The sequence below is a fragment of the Paralichthys olivaceus genome, chromosome 4, assembly GCF_024713975.1.
Source record: "Paralichthys olivaceus isolate ysfri-2021 chromosome 4, ASM2471397v2, whole genome shotgun sequence".
Lineage (NCBI taxonomy): Eukaryota > Metazoa > Chordata > Actinopteri > Pleuronectiformes > Paralichthyidae > Paralichthys > Paralichthys olivaceus.
In genome coordinates this window covers 2,803,173-2,824,994 of record NC_091096.1, presented here as the reverse complement: position 1 = coordinate 2,824,994, position 21,822 = coordinate 2,803,173, and the positions used below count along the sequence as shown (strand labels likewise).

Below are 21,822 nucleotides of genomic sequence, written 5' to 3'. Positions count from 1 at the left end.
TCCAGAGAGCCTGCGGAAATCTGACAGCCATTACACAGGAAAGCACCGCTAAATTCTTTACTGTTATTAGTGGTCGTAATTACAGAAATGATCTCAAACTGACTCACAAAGAGTTATTTTCTGAACAAAGGGACCGAGGTGGGTCACAAACCACCGGTGGGTCCGGCAGGGGAGCTTCATTCTTCTGTGTCGCACACCCTGAACCCCCTTTCTTTCAAACATTTTAATGAAGTAGTTTTCCTTATGGGGGACTTTGTTTCTGAGGGGTTACACGAGTAGATTGATTAATCTCATGCCTGTGCATTAACTACAGGGGTGTAGTGAGGAGGTGGTCAGCCTAACTGCAAACAGATTGGCTCAGTTCAAGGTTCAAACTTCCAACTCCAGCACCTGCAAAGCTCGTTAAACATCGTGCTGTATGTTGTTTGTTTAATCTGTACAAATACAGAAATGTATAAAAAAAAGCCTGGAATGTATTTATCTGGCAGAACTTCTGAGCAGCGCTCCAGCTGTGACTCCGCCCACAAACCCCCAATATTTAGAGGTTTACTTTCTACAGTGCTGGATATTCTAGAGTTTTTTTTCCCTTAATCTCACTCAAATCAAGCCATGTGATTATTAAAATTTCTGAAGAATTGAATGTAAGTTTTCTCTGCTGCCAAATGTGGTTTCTCTCCAGGAATAGGTGGTGGTGATGTCTGGCTACGAGATTCAGCCATTGTTTAAACACGAGATCGTGATACTACTGCCTCTAAGCTGCCATCTTGTGATTGTGACATCAGTTGGAGCCAGAATCTGCACGAAGGTGATCATAGAGTGGAGCCGCATCTTTAATAGCCGCTCCTTCAAAGCTGTGTCTTGATCCAGGGGCCGCATCCTTCGGAGGCTGCATTTTAAGACCCACTGACCGTCCCATTTCGAAGGCTCCTTTAAATTCCATCCCCAAGAGATGAAGGCTCCGATGGGTTGAACCTTCCTGACCGAACCTATCCCAGGATTCATCGGGCTTCAGTGACTAACCGTTATTCAAAGAGGTATTGGCGCGTGCAAGCAACAAGACGACCGTTGTTGCTCAAGCTGGTGACATCTACCTCGGAAAGCCACATTAGACCAGACCATCTCATTTTGGTTCCGCCTTCTTGGTTGACACAATCATGGGGTCTATGGCCTGTAGTGCAGCCAGCCACCAGGGGGAGATCAAGAGGTTTTGGCTTCACTTTTGCTATAGTCGTCCATCTTTACACACATTCATTGAGCTGAATCTTGCCATTTGTGTGCTAGTCTGATAAGTAAACATCTGTTAATGCTAAAGATGGCTGTGTAGCAATAGTTCAAACTTAGAAATACCTTTAAATACTCTATTGGTTGACTTCTTAGGCTTTAAATCTTATCTGAAGCTACATTATGTTCTTTTACATTAAAAAAAGAAAATACTTATATTTTAAAAAGCAGAATTTCAATATTTCTAAATCATTGGTCAGGTCTCTGTTAATCTGTGGTGAAAAATGAAAATCACTTCCTTTTAATTCACATATAGAGTGTTGTTCTCAACAATGACCAGTCTATGTTATTATCCTTATAAAAAGGATTTAGACAGACTAACAATGGCGGTTTACTTGTTACTGTAGGTGATTGTGTTCCTGTAATACTCTTATAATAATCCCAGAATATTTCCATAGGTGCTGGAGTGTGTCTGTGCTGGGATCACTAGATCTGTCCTGGAAAACCTCCATCTTGGATTTCTTGGTCTTTATGAAATCAAAAGGTTAAAAAAAACCAAAGCCATCATCATCATCATCATCATCATCATCTGTTTTGAGTTGACTGGCACGCGGCGGAGAAGGGGTTAAGAGTCACGTGGTCGCGGTTGGTATTGTCAGCCCCGGGCTGTTGAGGAAAAAGCGCATGTGGAAGAAAAAAAAAGTGAGCAGAGAACAAAGAAATCAGAGTCTATTTAAAGAGGAGCAGCCCGTGACTCCCGCACTGCGCACCGCACACACCGCTGCGCCAAACCCAGCCTGCCTGTGCACCGCCTCGGCTCCAGACGGCGGAGAGGATGCGGACTTCTCTGGTCGTGTGCTGCTGCGTCTTTGCGCTGCAATGCCTCCCGAGCACGCTCTGCCTCCCGGTGCGAGGGTCCAGCCGGTACAAGGTGGCACCGGTGAGTTTGTTTCTGTCGCTTCAACCGGAGGCAAAGTCAGAAAAACTTTCCTCTGCAGCAGGTTTGGAGACTTTTGCGGAGGTTTTGACGCAGAACGAGACGCTTCGGTTTGACTTTGGCACTATTGCACGAATGAAAAAAAACACTTGTGATTCTTTGCATTTTTAACTTTTCTGCAGTGTTGACTTATACATTCTTTACCCTCTGCACGCACACATGCACATGCGCACGCACACACTCATGCACAACATTTGTTTTCTTGTTCAGACCGTGGAGCAGAATGAGTCACTTTGCTCCAAAATAAATATCATCCACTTGACTGCATGCAGAATTAGTTTCAGGGTTTAAGTAAACATCCCCTTGTCTGCAGCTACAAGTGCCCTCCTAACTCCATTCACGGGCGCGCACACGCACGCCCTCTTCTTCGGAATCATCAGCACCAATGACACTTATGTTGTAATTAAGAAAATGGCTATTTTACGCGCCCACAGGAGCTGACCTGTCACTGTAATTAGCCCGGGAGCTGCTCTTACTTTGGGGAAATGACTATCATCACTATTTATTTGGATTTTTTTGTGTGTGTTCAGCAGCTCTGCAGGCTCTCGTGACTTAGCAACACAATCTGACGCGCTCTGCTGTCCGTGCGCGCAGGATGACAGCACAGTGTTTTGGTGTTTGACCATGGTCTGATCTCTGGGGAGGAGAGAGAGAGAGAAAATAAATGCTGCTGAGTTCCCCTGTCTGCGGGGCAGGAAGCTGTAATAACAGGTCTTAAAGGCATTTTGTCAACAACACCATAAAAGACAGGGGTCCTCCATATGGACCCGTCATGACGGCGTCAGTGGCACAAATACATATTTCTTTATGACTTTTTATGACTTTCTAGACTCACTGTTACTGCTGTGTTGTACCTGTGTGTGCACAAACCTTTTGTTTCATACTTTCTAACATCTCTGTTGAAGTGCTGTCAGTTTTTATTTACAGCCTTAATCAGCTGTAGTTCCTTTAGGACTCCCTGAAGCAAAAAAACGTCTAGAACTCATATAACACAGAGGGTGCTGGTTCAGCAAATGTGCTTTTACACAGGGAAATATGTCATTCATCAAACAGACAAGACAGCTGGGACAAGCAGGGAAGAATGTGGAATTTGAGTGAGAGCTTATTCAGAGGAGGATGTGAGTGTTTGGCATCACCAGACACATGAGCACAGCTTGAGATATAAGGGCCGCCGCTGCTGCAAAACAATATATGACAGTGCAATGTTCTTTGAATTTAAGATCATGTTTCTTCAATCATCAGAACTGTGTGTACCTGTTAGTTGATGGGTTCTGTTCCTGTCGACCTGCTGAGTGAGTGGAAGTGTCTCATGTATCTGAGCTGCTGGTAGATGGGCTGAGGGTCAGTATCTTCTCTTTTGGTCCTGGGCTGCTCCATGCACACATTTAAACCTGTATTACTTACAAGAGGAAATGAATGAGCATAAAAAAGAAATATGTTTTTCTTAAAGGGTAAAAAATACATAAATCGAACAATTATGTTTATCATTCAAATGTATTATGATCAGCAAAATTTTATTTTCTAAGTCTAGAAGCATACAGGAAATGAAAACACCACTGACAAGCTGCAACTTTAAACCTTACATAAATGATTGACAGCTGCAACAACCACTAGTATTTTCGTGCATAGTTCTGTCAAAGCAGAAAAACCCAGCCAGCAGATGGCTCATATAACAACATCCTTACAAAACGACAGGGCGGTGATCACGTTACATGTTGCATAAAACACAATACGGGAAAGTGGCTGTTCCCACTTTGAATAGTTTATTAACATTTATTGCCATTGTAGCTTTCTAAAACAATAAAAGATGTCAGCATGTCAAAATCGCCTACAGGACAAACCACACAATGTAGGCCTCTTGGTTTCCCATGCTGCACCGTGCAGGGCTGGAGACATGAGGGACAGAGGACGAGGAGTGGTGCAGGTGCTGATGTGAGGCCACGTCTTCTCCGATTTTAAGTCCTGAAAACTTGGTGGTGATGTGTCTGTTCCAACCTGGGGGTCAGGAGGCAACACAAGATAAATTTGAGCGGTTGACAGAAACTGAAAACACTTTTAAGGTACTTGAAACACTTTCCTCCAATCTTTGCTTATCAACAATCACTGAAATATGATTTTGCATCAATTGCAATATAACAAAACTCAGGAGAAAAAATCTGCCTTAAAACTTAAAACAAACAATACTGTGACATTAATCTATAGAAATGATTGGCCTTATCTCAAAGCCCTATCTCAAAAAAACAAGGGAAAGAACTCTTGGTCCCAGCTGGTGGACATACACTGTGAAAGTAGAGGAAGAACAATAAATCTAATATCTATAAAAAATATTGTGCGGGTTTGATTTCAGCAAACGACCGTGCATTAAGATTGATTCTCCAGCATAAATGCTGTGTTTTTCCATAGTTGATCTTTTAGACGGTTTAATCCACAGTGATCAGTCAGGCTCTGTGGTGTTGTGACACATCTTTTGTCGACAGTGGGATTATTCGATGTTTGATGTTTAACCAGGTTTCCACGCGTGAGAAATTTAACCATTGTCCAGCAACACATTATCAGAACTGTGTTGCACATGGGAAGACAGCTTTGTTAAGTCTGCTGGTCATTTCAATGCAAGGTCTAATCTGTAGTTTTGTCAATTTGTTCCCTTGTTGTTGACAAAAGAGTGAGCGATTACACAGGCCTGGACAGGCCTCAGTGTCTGGAGCCTTCATGGCAGTGGGATACACACAGTGTCTGTTTTCTCTCTGCAGTGAAAACCCGAGTCCTTCGGCTTACGTTTTTGTTTTGTCCCATCATGTTGGTGTCTTGGGGCGAAGCGATTGGTCGGGGGGAACTGTGAGAGCAAAGGTGACATCAGAGCTGGTCTGGGTTCCCATTGAGCAGATCTAGGTCACAGCTGCGTCGGCCTGTGAGTGGTCAAGGACACACAACAAGAGGGGGTGCAGTTAAAAAAAAAAACCCACACACTCCTCCATCAGTTGATCAGATGCTTTTGTTAGTTAGAACGAGGAGGCACCATCAGCCATAACAAGGTGAGAGGAGGGGGGAGGGGCAGCAGTGAACTCTAACTAGATGAACCCTGTCACCGGGTAAGATCGGCATGATGGAGTTGGTTCTTTGCACATCACTGAATTTAAATTATTACACTTAATTCCCAAATCAATCTTCTTGATATAAGAACTCTACAATCATCATTTGATCATTTTGAAAAGAAAGCAAGAAGTGACTGTTAGTTAACAATGCTAGCTCAGAGGTTAGCCTAGATGCTGCTGCAGCATCAGGTACAACAGAACTGGGGAGAATTTATTCATGTAAAGATTCCCTCCATGGAAAATGCACAACTATGAATGCTCAGAACATTTTTTCCAAGGAAGCCTCCTGAGGTGGTTCCATGTAACAAATCAGGAAATGTCAAACTTATTCATGAGCTTCAATTAGCTTAAAGGACGTTAATGTCATTACTTTTGCAGTAACTTGTTAATAAACCAAAGTATTGGACACGTTTTGGCCTGATGGTGGTGATTGACGAAAACTGAGGGAACCACTGACTCTAATACTTTAATTTAATTCATCTCGATGAAGACGTGAATGTTGAAACCAAATGTAAAGGCACTCTTTCCAATTCCTGTTGAGAGATTTCAGTCTTGACCAAAAGTGCTTTCCCAAAGCTACACGGCTAACATGGCTAGGTAGTGATTGACTTTCAAACAACTGGCGTCGCTCCAGATGGGATTTAAATTAAGTTTAGCTAAAATTGTGGGTTTGGAATAACTCCAATTTCCCTAGAAATAGAAGTTGATTGAACAGTCAAGCCATAAAACTGTGAGGTCCTGATTTAAACTGACCTTTTGACTCGACTCCTCTTGCCTCTAAATCAGCCTTCTGTCAAATAATGACTCACAAAAAAAAAAAAAGTAAAGATACCTGGAAAAAAAAAACTGAACAAAAGAAAAAGACACCTGGTAACTATTACTCCCCTGGGAAAGTCTCCTCAATAATTATTTCACCTCAGTCATCAGTGAAATCATCAGTAGGTCATCCTGCAGCCAGACGAACAGACGATCAGTGTGTGACGATCCAGCGGAAGAGTTTTTTTTTGTGCCAGGAAAGATTCGAGATTCAGCAGATGGCCCAGATGTTGTGCATCACCTTCCACTGCCGTGTGTTTCTCATTTTCTGATGTTATATTGGATGAGGAGATTAAGAGGAGAGATAACAAGGGATTTGCCCACCCTCTGTCTGGCACAATAAATCCTCTCACTGGAAGCACACCCTTCAAATTGAAATCTTATCTGTCTCCTCAAGTAAACACTCACTTATGACTTACTTCCTCTCATCCAGATTAGTTTCTGTTGGACACCATGTTGATGAGGCACTTCTTATTTTTCAGTTTCCTGTGAGAAGCACCAGCAGCATCACCTGCAGCTTCTCTGAAACAGTCACTAAAGCAGTTTGTATTTTTGATTTCCACGAACATGCACCTCAGATACATGTTTTCTTTTACTTTACATCAGTTTGTGACGTTCAGGGAACTTCAGGAGGAATTTTTGGATCAACTTTTATCATTTCCTTTCAGATTAACCGAATTCCTCTCAACCTTTTTTTTCTACCGCTGCTGCAGTTATCGATTTCCTACTGACCTTACGGAAAACACAGGTTGCGTGCATTCAATGTATTTTAGACCACTGATGTAAATGCTCATGTCCAAATTGGTCTCGGTGTCTTTTCCCACAGAATATATTCTTTTATCGACACACTTCTTCACTCCAAATGTTTTAGTTTCTACTGAAAATGAATTATCAGCTGCTATTCTCATCATCAGTTAAAGCGTAAAGTCATTTTGCAAACAAAGAAATTAAAAAAAATAAAGTTTAATTGAACAAAATGTCCTAAAGTAGTTTGTCAGAGTAATTTTTTTTTATCAAACTTCACTCAAACAGGAGGAAACAGTTCATTTGTTGGGGACTATTTTCTAATCCACATTTGGCGCCCTTGCTAGTTTTAGGGGAAGCACCCGTTGCAAGTTAAGTCTTGCATTCAATGTTTGTTACTTCCTGCTAACACTTTAGTGCCAGGGATGGGAAGAAAGAACTGGAGGAAGGAAGGAATAACAGGAAGGAAAAGATACAACAAACACACAAACAATGGGAGTAGAACAGGGGACAAAGCGAGGGAAGAATAAAAATCAAACAGTTCTGTGTTTAACTGCTGTCCTTGAGTTACTGCACCTGATTGCTTCCATTAAATTAAGGGTCTCGCTCCTCAAACGAAGACGTGAAGTTGGTCTCAAGTTTCTCAGTTAAACCAGCAGTGAAAACGTCTGCACCGCCTTCTGTCTCAGGTTCTTGGTCAGGTTAAAGCACGGTGACCTGACGGGGGTGACGGAGGTGGGTGGGTGGGTGGGTTTGTTGTTTGACTGGAGCCGCTCTTCAGACGCACCGTGTACAGACATGCCCACTGAATACCACTGTCAGATCCCCTGCACCGCGTCTCTCACATCTTGTCATCACTGTAACCAGAAGCTAGATGTGTCCATACTTGTAATGGACGCCCCCCCACATCCTCCTCCACCACCACTAACTCCTTCACGTGTTCCCAGCATGAACCAGCATCTACGAGGCCTTCAGGCTTTTAGGGGGAGTTTCATATCTTATCACCAACTTTCTGCTTTCTCAGCAGAAAGTGACAGACTAATTGTCCTGAGGGGATTTTTTTTCTACCCCTCTTCTTTCTCAGACGTCGTCACACAGTCTCCTGACAGGATTTCCATTGTCTGCTCTGAAATTACACATGAACACGCAAGCCACAAGACGGTCGTGGTGTCATCTACTCTGAGTGAAAACAACCTCTAATCTCACTCCTGAGCTTCCTCTTACAGCTGAGCCTCAGATTTAAAATAAGTGCATGGAGCTGTTTTACACAGGTTAAGGAAATGGAACAAATCAACCCATATTAACTAGTTTCCTGAAAACCTGCAGACATTTGAGTCTAGTTTATAAATTATAAGCCTCATCATTTTCCAGATTTCTCTTAATGTCCAACACCAAAGGTTTACTAATCTGCAACTGAAAACAACATTCATGAGCTGTATTTAAAGACTCTTCTCCTCGGTAGGGAATCGTAGACAGTAAGTAAAGATAGTTAACACATTTCCTCTTGCTCCCACTCCCCAGAAATGAAGCCAAAGAATCCTGGATATGAATGCTGCCATATTGTACAGAGGACATACTTTGAGTGTATACAGAAGTCCCACCCATACAAGTCAGTCTCAGCTGTAAATCAAGACGTTTCACCCTGTTTTTATCAATATAAGAAATAAAAATAAAATACGTACGGGAAATAGTGCTGCCAGCCACCAGGGGGCGATCAAACACTTTGGCTTCACTGATTATGCCTGATTTTTCTAACAAGATCTATGAATGTTTCCCCGGGATATCAGTGGTTTTACAGATTCTGAGGTAATAACATTTTAGAATATGTTGTTGTTTTTTGTGTTATTTTTGTTGAGTTCAGAAATGAACCAAAGTCATGAACTCAGTTTCATGTTTCATGTTGCTGTTGTGTTGTGTTGATAAGAAAAGCAGGAAACGTACCAGATATTGTAGATGGAGCCAAATCTTTTGTTTGGGTTTTAACCTTGAACTTTGATGTGAAGTCTGTTGGGAATCAGGAACATTAAGTGTTTAACTGTGCTGCGGGGTCAGACAGGTCAAACAATCCATTTGACACACTGGCGGGAGGTGGGTGGGGGGGGGGTTTAGTCCTTTAACCACTTTTTTTTCCCTCCATCTCCCTCTTTGAAATGACAGAGGCGGCGCCCGCCTCCTCCCCCTGCGCACCCACCACTTAGAATTAGCCAAAGTTTTACGACCCCCCCCCCCCCCCCCCCCCCCACCTGATTGGGATCAGGCAGCGGGCAGCGTCAGTCTCAACTGTCTCGTATGAGGACAGAGGTTTGCTTGTGACCAGGTGATTGACAGCTCAAATCCCAGGCCTCTCAGTAAAGACCACAGTGAACGTCCTCCCCAGCACCAGCTCATTCTGAAACGACTGAGGCTCGGCAAAGCTGGTAACTGCCACCAAATAAAACCCCTTTTAAAGACTTTTCACCACTTGATTTGTGGCCAGTGGTGAAGGTTCTGGACAAACCGCGGAACGCCGTACTTCAAAATGGCAGCTCACAAACCAGCGGGTCACGTCACAGTGGGTTGATACTTGGTGCAGCCAAAACAAGGTGTCATTATTTATAAGGTGAACGCATCATTAACTTCTTAATATAATTTAATTATCACAAACAAATAAGCCAAATGTGGTATTTTTTACAAATATCTTTTAGTTGTTTAATGACATGAATATTTAGCATTGAGCTACAATAAGGTTCATCATTTTTTTTGGTTCCCCTGGAAACATGTCTGGAGTCGTTTTTTGAGATTTACAACGTGTGTGCCGTCCGATTGATGATGTTTCCTCAACTTGCAGGCGTTTTTTCTATTTGCATGTGTTTTCTGAATATGCAGTGCGTTGAGCTCTCTGCGACCGCAGGTTCCACTTATCGTACAATAACAAGAGCAACAAGAGGCTGAACAAGAAGCTGTTTGTTTTGGGACGTCTTTAAAATCTCTTGGGAGCTTAGTTTGGAAAACTGTGGGACATGTAGAACCCCCCTCCCCCCCCCCCCCGACCTTTTAACGTGAGTAGGTGCTGAGAGCGTCAGAATCCGAGCTCTGAAATCTCCTTGAAACAAAGTGAAACCCAGGAGGTGCAGAGGTCGGAGGGGCTGCAAGAGGAGGTGTGTACTGTTTGTTCTGTGATCCAGACCCATCAGTCACGGTGTTTCCGCAGTCTGGAGCACATTCCTCCATTCCTGCTGCGTTTTGTTCCCAATAACCTACAAACGACAACACGAGTCCAGCAGAGCCGAGGGAGGGAGGCTGCTGAACGCACAACAAAAACACAACTCGGACTCAGAGAAACATCCTGCATGTCAGTAGTTTAGATTCTATGGGTCAAGTGTGAAAACCTTAGCTTTCCAAAATACTACACGTTATTGGTATTATCGACAAGAGAGAGCTGGTGATCAGGAACGAGGTTTATATGACAATAGCAACAGGTTAGCTTTGCAAACTAAATTAGCCTGAGTGTGAGATGGTGTACTAGACCAAGGTTTAGCTAACATTAGCAACACGTTATTAGCGTTACAAGCTAAGTTAGCTGAAACAGCTAAGTGAAGGCTGGTGATCATAACCATCTAATGTTAGCAACAAATGTTAGCTGAGGTAGCTAAGTCAGGAGCAGGGTATAGCTAACGTTAGCAACACATTATTAGCAGCATAGCTCATAAACACGTTATATTACTTAATTACTTATATTTTTATTTAAAAACTTTATGATACAACTTTGACTTTATGAGATGATGTAACTCTGGGAAGCTTCATCGCTGGAAGTAAATTCTGCACAATATATGGATAAGGTCTTCTCCCACAGGTTGTTGTTAGTGGCAGCGGAAAAGGAAAATCAACAGAATTTTGTGATACGAGGAGAACACCCAACATGTCCGCTGTAGATGTGGGTTTCTGGTCTGAGTCAGATGATGCACATGGGGCAGCTCTCCTCTGTAATTTGCTTCCGTGGAAATGAGCAGGACCATTTCCTCTGACGGGGGTGTTAACGATAATGAGACACTCTGGGACCGAGCGTCTCCTAAATTGGGGCAAACTACTTGTTTTGGTGACCTGATTATGAGTGTCTGCCTTCATTAACCTCAGAGTTCAAAATAAATTCAAAATGATGCCGGTTCACATCCGCCCCAGGACTTTGCTGTCTAATACTTCTGAGGAGTTTCCCTGTTGTGCCACCAGCAGGTTGACATTTGTTGGAATCTCTCAGCAATCACTGGATGGACAGAGATGAAATTTAGATCTCCCCCACAGGATATATGTAATTTACAATTTGATTTCTAAGATTGTAAATGTTATACCTGCTGTTATACGCTCACCGACCCTCTGCGCGTCACCATGAACCGATACCAAGCCAAAGATTAACCGAACCACTGTCGTTCCAGGTCTCTGAAAAGTTCCCTGACCTGAAGAAGAGAGGGAAGGCTCCTCACGCTCAGGACTTAGTGAAGGAGACGAGTTTGTCAAACAACACCTCCAACACATGGAACCGACCTCGCTGTGGTGTACCGGACTACCCCGCCCAAAAGGGGGTGCACCATCGGGGACGACACCGCCAGAGACGCTTTGTCCTCTACGGAGGACGTTTGGACAAAACGGACCTCACCTACAGGTACAGATCTGCAACTCATAATCAGTTCTTGACACTGAATACTTGTTACCTTGCACTAGTAGTAACCAGGGTTATGTTACTGTGCACTCCTTTTCCTCATAAATGGAAAAAAAAAAAAGGAAATTAAAGTTGGTATTTTCATAACATTCTCTCCAGCTGGTGTGTTTGTCCTGTTCGTCCTGCAGGAAGCAATTTGAGGAAGCAAATGTAAACATAACTACAAAAATGGTTTATATTCGGGGTAATCACAAAATCCTTTCAATAACACACTGAACAAAGTGTTTAGCAGATGAAGAGCAAAGATATTTCCCTCAGGAGTTGGTGGAGACCAAAAACAGAGCTACAACAGACGGATTATTGGACTCAACAGTCGTCAGATGGAATCAAACATGACTTCATAACTGCAGCCACTACAATTGAAAATGTGAAATTAGATCCTGTGTATAAAGCACATATGAAAGTGAAGTCTTGAAATTATGATTCTGACAAAAAGGGGGTGCTGGTTTTCTTTCATCTGAGGCCTTGGCACCATCGAGCGTCTGGTGGCTGCTGCCTCTCTGTCTGTGTCTCCCGGGGGTCCCTTTCATTGTAGCCATTCTTTAACTAAACAGTATATTAAGACAAGCAGAGGGTGAGAGAGGGAGAGAGGGGGAGGCAGACTAATAAGATTCTGCTGCTTTGGACCAATAAAACGCTGACAACGGTGACACCTGACAGAGTGATGCGGTCAAACGTGATCATGGCAACAACCCCACAAAGTCAGAGGAGATTCTGCAGGACCCGACAGAGCCACCTCAGCATCTGTGGCCTTTCAGCAGCTGAAATATGAGCGTTGACAGAGCGGAGCCGCGCTAATGATTCCCTGTGTTTACCTTTTTATTTAGAATCAGCCAGGATTTTGTGCTTAGGAAGCAAGTTTGGGCATGACACCCGAAGTCATGCTGGGTCAGCTGAGAGCGGTGTTGTTGTAACTGATTTAACGGCTGTTAGCGAAACTGAAAAGGGGCTCTCAGGTGGTCACAACACGTTAAAGGCCTGAGCTTGTCGTGGTGTCGGCTCAGGAGAGGGACGGCCACATCGAAGGTCATGTGTTTCCAGATATCTTCAAATATACAACCTCATTCTTTATTTATTTACCTCAATCATATAAGTCAATCATTAACTTTAAGATGTGGTCGTGAAATAAGTCTGGTGATAATATATATACATTTTTTTTTTTTACAGTGAACAAATCGCATGAAAAGAAAAAAGAAAGTGATGTTTGTATAATCAGCCTGATATTTGTTATAAACTGAGTCATCGAGCTCTTGTGTTGTTCATATAATTAAAACAAATCAGAGAGTCTCACTTTTACACTGACATGTTCCTTCATCACCATTAACACACACACACACACACACACACACACACACACACACACACACACACACACACACACACACACACACACACATACACCAAATGTAGATTAATCCGCCACTGAAAATAGTCCCAGACTCCCAACAAATGCACTATTTCCTCTTGTTTTTTTGATTAAAAGCTACGGAGACAAGTGAAGCATTAAATTCTTCTAAAAAAAAAGGAACCAAGACCAATTTGTACATTTGGCTGAATACACACATGTTTTCAGTAAGAGCAGTAGGAAATCGATAACTGCAGCAGAAGTAGGGAAAAAAAGTTCAGAGGAATTTGTTTTAATCTGAAAGGAAATTATAAAAGTTGATGCAAAAATTCCTCCTGTAGTTCTGTGAACATCACAGACTGATGTAAACTGAAAAATAAAAAAGCGTCTGAGGTGCATGTACGTGTAAATCAAAACTACAAACTGGTTTGTTTCAAAGAAACAGCAGGTGATGCTGCTGGTGCAGGTACAACATCTGCATTTCCCTCAAATAAAACCTGGTGTGTTTAGTTATTGAAAGCTCAGCCACGTGTTTCTGAAGAGTCATATTCAACAAAGTATTTCATCTTTAATCTGGAGGGTATTTGTGCAATAAGTGATAAGCTGGAGGATTTCAAGCTATGTGAACTTTGCACTGAGAAAAGTCCCTTTGTGCAAACTTCAACGCAAATATTTGCACCGTTGCAGGAATCTCTTCTCTCAGTGTTTGCACAGGAACACGCTGTTGATCGAACAAATTATTTTTAATACCATGTTTTTCCTTTGCCATGTGTTTTAAATGTTCAAATCTTTCAGAAATGTTCCATGACTCTGCTCCACCTCTCTTGAATGATACATTCCAATGGTATTCATATATCAAATGTTACTCTAAATTAAGACCACATTTCCCATAAGCCCTGCTGTTTGTTGTCCCTCTTGACCCTCGTTGCATAAAGACAGAGCTGATCCCGGCCTCAGGTAAAGCTCTCGTGCTCTGGACTGACATGCCCTGAATTCTGCTTTGTGCCATAAAATGATGCAGCGGTTTTCTTTCCTTCTTTTGAGCGTAGAGGCCACAAGAGGCCAAAAGCCATTTCCTGTTTGTCCACACAGCAAATATACGTCTCAACTCCACAGAATAGATCACGTCAGGACGCTGGCTGACTCCATCATGAAGCAAACTTAGGAAATTAGTCAAGAAATGAAAAGGAGATGCTCACACAACTCATCGACGACTGTGATACTTTACACAGAGGAGATTTTCATTTCCATCTATTTGTTTGTTTGAGTTAGAGGCATTACGCAAAAACTACTCGAAGGATTTCCACATTACTTGGTGGAAGGATTCAGTGTGTGTAATTGAGTGCAGCTTGATTAAATTTAAAGAGGTATGAGCTGTTCTGAGTGACATTCAAGTTTTATTTAATCATCCTTACACAACCATTAAAATGCTGCTGCTCTGCTCTCATGATCCTACATGTCCAGACTCCACAGGGTATCATGGACCTTCTGCACCCTCTCCACCCAGGACTTTAGCTCCAGATTACTCCAAACAGGTTTTAATAGCCTCTGAGGGTCAATCTGTCCAGTCGCTCGCCCTCTAAGCTTTGGAATTGTCTCACAATAAGCTTAAGACGTTTGGACACTTTTGACAAGTAGTTAAAAACCATTTGTTGAGACATTTAGGTCAAATGTAGAACTTTATGTTTTATGTCTCCTTATTTTATCTGACTGTTTTTGACTTGATCACTGTGAAGTTGAAGCAGTTTGTAACTATAGTGTCTGTGAAAGGTGCCTCATTAACAAACACTTGCTTTGTTCGTTCAGACTCAGACCTCAAGATGAGCCGGGTCCATTCATCAATAATCTGCTCTTGTGCTGAATTAACAGAGAGCTTGAGGTTAACACATATTTTTGGAGTCAGGACATGTTTAACCCAACTCAGCAGAAAGTGTGGAAACAAGGGGAGCAGCTTGAGTCTAAAGTTCAGAAATACAATGAAATCCCCCTGACGAACAAGCTTATCTGTGTTTTTGAATCTGTATGCAGCTGGTTTATCGGGAGTTTGGTAACTGTGCCGCAGACTTTTATTTTTGTGCAGTGGGGTTTCCAGGTTTGGTAGCTCTGTGCCAAAACCCAAACCTGCACTTACCAGTAGCAGCTGGCAACATGTGCAATAGACGTGAACGCTGCACGATTAAACACGTCAGGACAGATTCACACTTTACCCACAAGAGAGGTTTCAGTTTTCATCAGCATTTTTCTCAAAATGCTGAACTGTCCCTTTAGCTGTTTGGCTCACGTCAAGGAGACATGGCTGTTATTTAAAGCAACAGTTTGGGAAATTATACCTATATAACTGTTCAAATAAAACTCCAATCATTTTTAAAGCTCTATAATTAACGCATTATTCTTATTCAATTAAAAAATATTGCACGTCTGGAAAATGCTGTCTTCACACTTTGGATTTTACGCAGATCAAAGATTATTTGTGCTGATTTGGTTTCTTAGCTCGGTTCTAGACTTTGTGCTAAGCTAAGCTCATAGAATGCAGCCTGCAGCTTCAAACCGACGTGAGGCGTGCGAGTGTCGAGGTTGAACTTGTGGCCCTTCTGCAACATTTTCATCTCATTCTACAAAGTCAGTCAAATTCCATTTTAATTAACAGCTGAACATGTCGCCCTGTCATGTCGGCTGACGATGATTTATTCCAAACTGACGTGGGAGGATTTATTCTCATTTTACTCGAGCATCAACTCATTTGATTTGATGCCAAATGTACCCCATGCTCTATATCATAATATAACGACGTGTTTATGTGCAGTTGGTAAGATGAGGAGGTTTCTCCTCTTCTCTCAGTTATCACGCTGGGTGGTTTAATCTCAGAGGAAACGGGAGGAGACGATGCAGGCTTTTGTTAGCGAGCCTGAGGGCCTGAGTAACAGCTCACCTCCCCGCTGACGAGGCGGCTGCAGATATCAGATTAGAGGGAGGTGTGCGAGGCCGGTGGTCCCATTCTGCCGCTGCTGCTGCTGTACATCCTGTGTGCAGTGTGTGTGTGTGTGTGTGCAATATGTGTGTGTGTGTGTTTGACACCTGCACCAACTTCCTCTGCAGGATCGTCAGGTTTCCGTGGCAGATGGGCGAGGAGAAGGTTCGACGCGTCTTCCGGGAAGCGCTGCAAATCTGGAGTGACGTCACCCCGCTCACCTTCACGGAGATCCACAGCGGGAAGGCCGACATCCGCATCGACTTCACCAGGTGAGAGGACAAAAAGAAGTGGAAATGAAAAGGAGCCTGAACTTAACAGGACGTAGAGAAAACATTGATGAGATGCTCAAACAGGATCTATTTCATAAAAGTACTAATAGTTATTATAAAATTAAAGTCAAAGTATGAAACACCTTCACTTACCTAGTATGAAATTGGTATCATCACTGTTTTCATAAACCTACGATACAGAGCGACATGTTTATGATTTGATATCATCTCAGTCTCCTGCTCTCAGCTCTTGTTTCTTTTTCTCGCTGACGATGAACAGACGTGCTTCTTTCTTTTTGTGGATTTCTCTCGTCTGTAGTCGCCACAAACGACCACGAGCTTCTCCGTCACCTGAGGCAAACACAGTGGAGTGTTTTTAATCGACTGTGTTTATGAGCTGGCAGAATCAGATTGGATCAAATCTGATTTGGACAAAGATCTTTGCCCCAAAGATACAAACAAGAGATAGTCGAGCAACAAAGAGCAGAAAACAAACTCCACAGTTTCATCCGAGTCGTCTTTGAAATGATATAATTGTCTTTTATGTTGCCTGGTTTGTTTGTTCCTGCAGCGATTTCGTGATTTTGATTTGTGCTTCATTGTTCGTTGTGTCACAGCAGCCTTTGTTTGCCCTCCAGCAGCAAGACTCTAAAATATGACTAAAAAAGAAATGATCATCTTTGAGTTTTTAGTTGTTGATTGGTCAAAACAAGTTATTAAATATTTCAACTTCAGTTCAGGTTTTTTCACACATTGAAAATGTTTTAAATGTTTGATTTCAAACCTGAGCGTTTGTTTTACGAACTTGTAGGTACTGGCACGGAGACAACCTTCCGTTTGACGGCCCGGGTGGGATCCTCGCTCACGCTTTCTTCCCCAGAACACACCGACAGGGGGACGTTCACTTCGACTATGATGAGTCCTGGACGCTTGGGAACCACATGGGTGAGTGAGACACTGACAAAATACAGACATTTCTTTTTACTTTAATGCTTCTGGTAGAACAGACAGAATAAAAACGCATCCATCAAATTCTAAAATCTCCAAACCCTGAAGTGATTTTTAAATATTTTCATGAAGATGTTTCTCTCGCTGCATCATCTCAGGCCGCTGCAAGAACTTTCACACAGTGTTTGAAGCAGCTGAGGTTTGTCTGTCTCCTCTGCTGCAGGCACAGACCTTCTGCAGGTCGCTGCCCATGAGTTTGGGCACGTCCTGGGCCTGCAGCACTCCCGCGAACCAGGAGCCATCATGTCCGCATACTACACCTTCTCCTACCCGCTGAGGCTGAGCGAGGACGACAAGCAGGGCATCCAGTATCTGTACGGAACTCACCCACAAGTCCTGCCCTCGCCGCCGCCGCCGCCGCCGCCCCCACCTCCGTCCAACCCAGAGACCAACGAGATCCTCACTGATGTGAGTTTAACTGATGAAGGTTTAAAGGAAACTAAGGACAGGATGTGGTTTATCGTAGGAAAATACATGATACATGTGAGATCGATTCATTTTCATGGGATTCACTGACAAGGGGTGAAATATAGAAACCATCTGTCTCTATGTGAATGTCTATGAAACTTCTCCGCATCGTAACAAAGTGTATTTCTGAACCGTGGATGATAAACGAGGGTCAAAGATTAGAGTCAGCGAAGACCGGCTCCGCTTCAGATCAGCTTCTCCTGTAAAACTTGCAACTGAGAGTTTTTACACTAAAATAAATCCCTGAAATTCTTTGTGATGGTTTTGCGGTGAAAGTCGTCTTCAGCTGGAATTCAAGCACAAAACTCTGCTCTGATTTACCTTCGGGCAGTAAAACGCCTCTTTATCACTTCATCTCGCTGCAGTAAAAATCCCTGTCGTTGGAAACACTGCGTTTGTGTGCGTGGCTTCATGTGGAGAGGAATGAATGATGTGTCTCCTCTGCAGCCCGACGCCTGCCAGACGGACTTTGATGCCGTGTCAATGATCCGAGGGGAGCTGTTCTTCTTTAAGTCGGGCTACGTGTGGCGGATCAGGGACGGGCATCTGGAGAGCGGTTACCCGGCGCTGGCGTCCCGTCACTGGAGGGGGATTCCCGACAACATCGACGCAGCCTTTGAAGACAAGTCAGGGAATATTTGGTTCTTTCAAGGTGAGCTTGAGCTGCTGTCGTGTGGTTTGAGATTTCATGTGAGGACACGGAGAAGTAGCAGAAAGTGGGATATGCGTTCAGGAAAGTTTTAAGATGAGGTGTTAAAATGTTTTCATTAGTGAGAATTAGTTTAAATGTCTCGTGGTCTCATGGATCGACCTTGTTCTTTGAGGGATTTGCCAAGATTTAATATTCATTTGTCTGAGTCACAAGTTAACAGCTCATTAAACCAGGTGACATGAGGTTAATGCCCCGTGATGAAATTACACCGATTTGATGAATATAAATAAATAAGGATTAATCAAAAGTTGACAGACACGAGGATTATTGGATGAAGCTGCACACACTGATAATAGATAAATATAAAAGACTGTTTATTGCAACGCACTGCAAACAGAGACTTACTGTATTATTATGATGTGACGATGGACGGTTGAGGGATCAAACCTGTGACTGTTTGGTTCGGTGTCATCTTTGTCCGCTGAGCTGCTCTGACGCTGCCGCTGGACAGACTGAAACAAACCACGAGTGGGGGTCAGGTCACCGAGGTTTCACGTCACATGTCTTCAGCTCCAACAGAATAAAATCTTTTAGCGACAGACAGAAAAACACATTTACCAACAAGTGTCTTTCGGTGTTTGTCCTTCCGCAGGTGAGAACTACTGGGTGTTCGATGCCGAGATGCAGATCAGAGGGCCGGAGTCCATCCGCAGCTTGGGTCTGTCGGTGTCCGGGATCCAGGCGGCGCTGCGCTGGGGCCACGACTCCAACTACAACACCTACTTCTTCAAGTCAGGCAGCTACTGGAGGTTCAGCCCCCGAGAGAACCGGGTGGAGTCCGTCTACCCGCGCAGCATGCAGGAGTGGAGCGGCATCCCCGACGACGTGGACGCAGCTTTCAGGGACGTCTACGGTAAGATCCAAAAAACAAGAGAGCAAAGTTAAAAGCTTATCTAGGTTGTTGAGACTGATTGTTTAACAGACCGAGACTTGAAATCCTCTGTGGCGTGTTTTTCAGGCTACGCTCACTTCATCCGAGGACGACAGTACTGGAAGTTTGATCCTGTCGGTATGAACTCTTTGGAGGGCTACCCTCGCTACGTCGGCATGGATTTTTTCGGCTGCAGAAACGCGTGAGTCTGTAACGTCGAGAGAATCACACGATGTTTTTTTTTTTTGTTTTTTTCTTTTCGACAATGAAGAGGAGTTTTCGGAACAAAGACTTTTTGTATGTTCGGATTCAAGGGGGTGAGACGACCTCCTTTAAATCTGTTTATGCTTTACTCCATTTATTGATTCTCAGATCGACTTCAGCTTCTTCTCAGGAAAACCAAGCGATGTTTCCTCAGACTTGGCACCTCCTGTGCAGCTATACTCATATTTATTTTGCACATTTTGTCACCAGCCGCCTGAGACCTGGGCCCTGTATTAACGATACCGATGTGAACTGTTCTCACCTCCTGTCTTTGAGCCTGATGATGAGATTTTGGTTCACAGACAGAACAGACTCTTATTCCCCCGGTTTCCTTTTTAAGAGACTTTCTGATTCTCTTGTGTTTGAAGAGTGGCATTAAACAGGTAGACGTGCATGTGACTTTAAATCCCGCTCTTTCAGAGATTTTCTATCCCTCACTCACCGTGAATCAGTCACGTTGAAGGTGTGATGGACTCACTCTCACCTTGTGTCGAGTCACCGATGCTCGCGCTTCATATTTGAACCAGATGTCCAGAAATCCTGCAAGAAAAGGAGAAAATTCAAATGAACCTTTGGTGCGTTGAGATAAAGTCAGATGCCGTTGAATCTGTACAGAGGAAGAGGAGGGATCATCAGGTTATTATGTGGAAACTTTGATGGAAACATGATATTTCTGTTTAACGTATCACGTCAGGTTACAGGTTTTACATTTCTCATAGCTCCAGTCACGCGCTTCGTGCTCAGAACATCGCAAGTCATTCACCGTCACTGTTTTCAAACCTGCACTGAGTCTGAACCTTTTCCTGAAATGTTTCCAGAGAGGCTGTAGCTGAGAACGTAAAAGTCTCGGGACCCAAAAGAGTGAGAGAGAGAGTCTGGATGGTTCTGGTCTCTGATGAAGACCTGAAAACTTTCACTGACCCGGGGTCAGTTGCTTCTCTCGGTTGTTGTGACTCCGTCAGAAAACATCTAAATCTAAAGTTTCCTTCTTCTCCTTCCTGAACAAAATATTATTTTTCCAGTTCAGTTTCCACATGGGAAGAAAATGTGAAAATATAAGTAAGGGTCACTCTTCCGACACAATGCAGTGAGTCATCATCGCTTATCAGTCTGCAGGCCTGTGCTGCAGGAAAAGCTCCAGGGCGCCACCTAGAGTGCACCTCTGTCCTCCTGCAGGAGGAGACCGTGTGTCCTCGTGTTGTTACGAATCTCTCTCATCCTGGATGAAGTCTTTTCTTCTCTGTCACACGGTGCTGTCTCCAGGTCGGTCAGCAGAACACATTCAGGGACATTCAGTGGTTCTCCGCCGGCTCAGTCGCTCAGCAGCAGACTTTAGCTTCGACCCTGATCTGTCTCAGGCTCTTTTACCGAATCAAAACACAAAAAGACACATTTTATTTTTATTTTTTATTTTTTTACGAACTGCAATCTGTGCATGTCTCATTTTTTCCGACTAGAAGTTCATATTCCAAAGATTTTCAGTTCATTGTCGCGTATGAGAGTGAAAAATCGAATCTTCAAGTTAGAGTAAAACTAATATTTGATATTTTGCTCCCAAAAAACATTTAAATGTCCAAAATATGAGTTTTTAAGAGTTAATTTACCACCGTCCATAATTTATTTTTAATGTTTCGAGTCTGTATAGTTTCTCTTTTTGCAGGAAACTTGAGTTTAGTACTAAAAGGTCATTGAGATTAAAATCATCATTTTTTTTTACATAAAATGAAAATATAATTTCCTATTTCGTTCTCCCAACTCTTCAGATTTACCTCATGGACTAAATGAAGTAAAGTAGTGAAAACTTCATAACTTTAAATATGGAGGAACTTCAGAATTCAGGACTTTTACCAGAATAAAACACCGTTTTTCCTCCAGCTCTGCTGCAGAGTTGAAGGATCTGGACGTGACGACCTCTCCGTGCGTCCAGACCCGCGGGCTGAGAACCACTGTTCCTGCTGATGGGACTTTTCCTCCTCCGTCACAGACAGAGGAGTGGTACTTCTGTCTGTGACGGCTGCTGACGGGACTTTTCCTTGAAGTGTGAAGTGTCACTTCATCACGTTTGTTTTTCAGTGCAGGACACTGAGTCGTTAAAGTTTCAGTCATTACAGACGTTGTTGTTTGAATCATTTCCTCAACTCATTTCAAGTGTTAACTCTTTTACTGCTTTGAAAAAATATTTATACGCAATCGACTTAGCAAATGTTTCTTGTACATACGTGTCCTCGATTATTACGTCTTCTGATATGTAGCAGTTAACTTGTACATTGAAATGTATGAACTGCATATTGTCTCTTTCTAATAAAATCATAACCTTTTTACCAAACTCTGCCTGTGGTGAGAAATCAATT

The 21,822-nt window shown here is 43.0% G+C and overlaps 1 protein-coding gene across 1 annotated transcript; it reads left to right on the top strand.

Moving 5' to 3' along the window:
* The first annotated feature begins 1,866 nt into the window (after positions 1-1,866).
* mmp11a (matrix metallopeptidase 11a) lies at positions 1,867-21,797 on the top strand. The gene is made up of 8 exons (XM_069523342.1): positions 1,867-2,161; positions 11,280-11,506; positions 16,005-16,148; positions 16,960-17,093; positions 17,320-17,564; positions 18,072-18,276; positions 18,929-19,189; positions 19,295-21,797. Exons 1-8 carry the CDS (start codon positions 2,057-2,059, stop codon positions 19,411-19,413), a joined length of 1,440 nt encoding a protein of 479 aa, XP_069379443.1. The 5' UTR covers positions 1,867-2,056; the 3' UTR covers positions 19,414-21,797.
* The last annotated feature ends 25 nt before the right edge of the window (positions 21,798-21,822 follow it).

What these genes read in the sequence shown, in the direction of transcription:
- mmp11a (XM_069523342.1), top strand. Translation starts at nt 2,057, where the DNA reads ATGCGGACTTCTCTGGTCGTGTGCTGCTGCGTCTTTGCGCTGCAATGC. An exon ending in GCCGGTACAAGGTGGCACCG is followed by an intron (nt 2,162 to 11,279) that starts GTGAGTTTGTTT and finishes CTGTCGTTCCAG; the next exon opens with GTCTCTGAAAAGTTCCCTGA. An exon ending in ATCCGCATCGACTTCACCAG is followed by an intron (nt 16,149 to 16,959) that starts GTGAGAGGACAA and finishes ACGAACTTGTAG; the next exon opens with GTACTGGCACGGAGACAACC.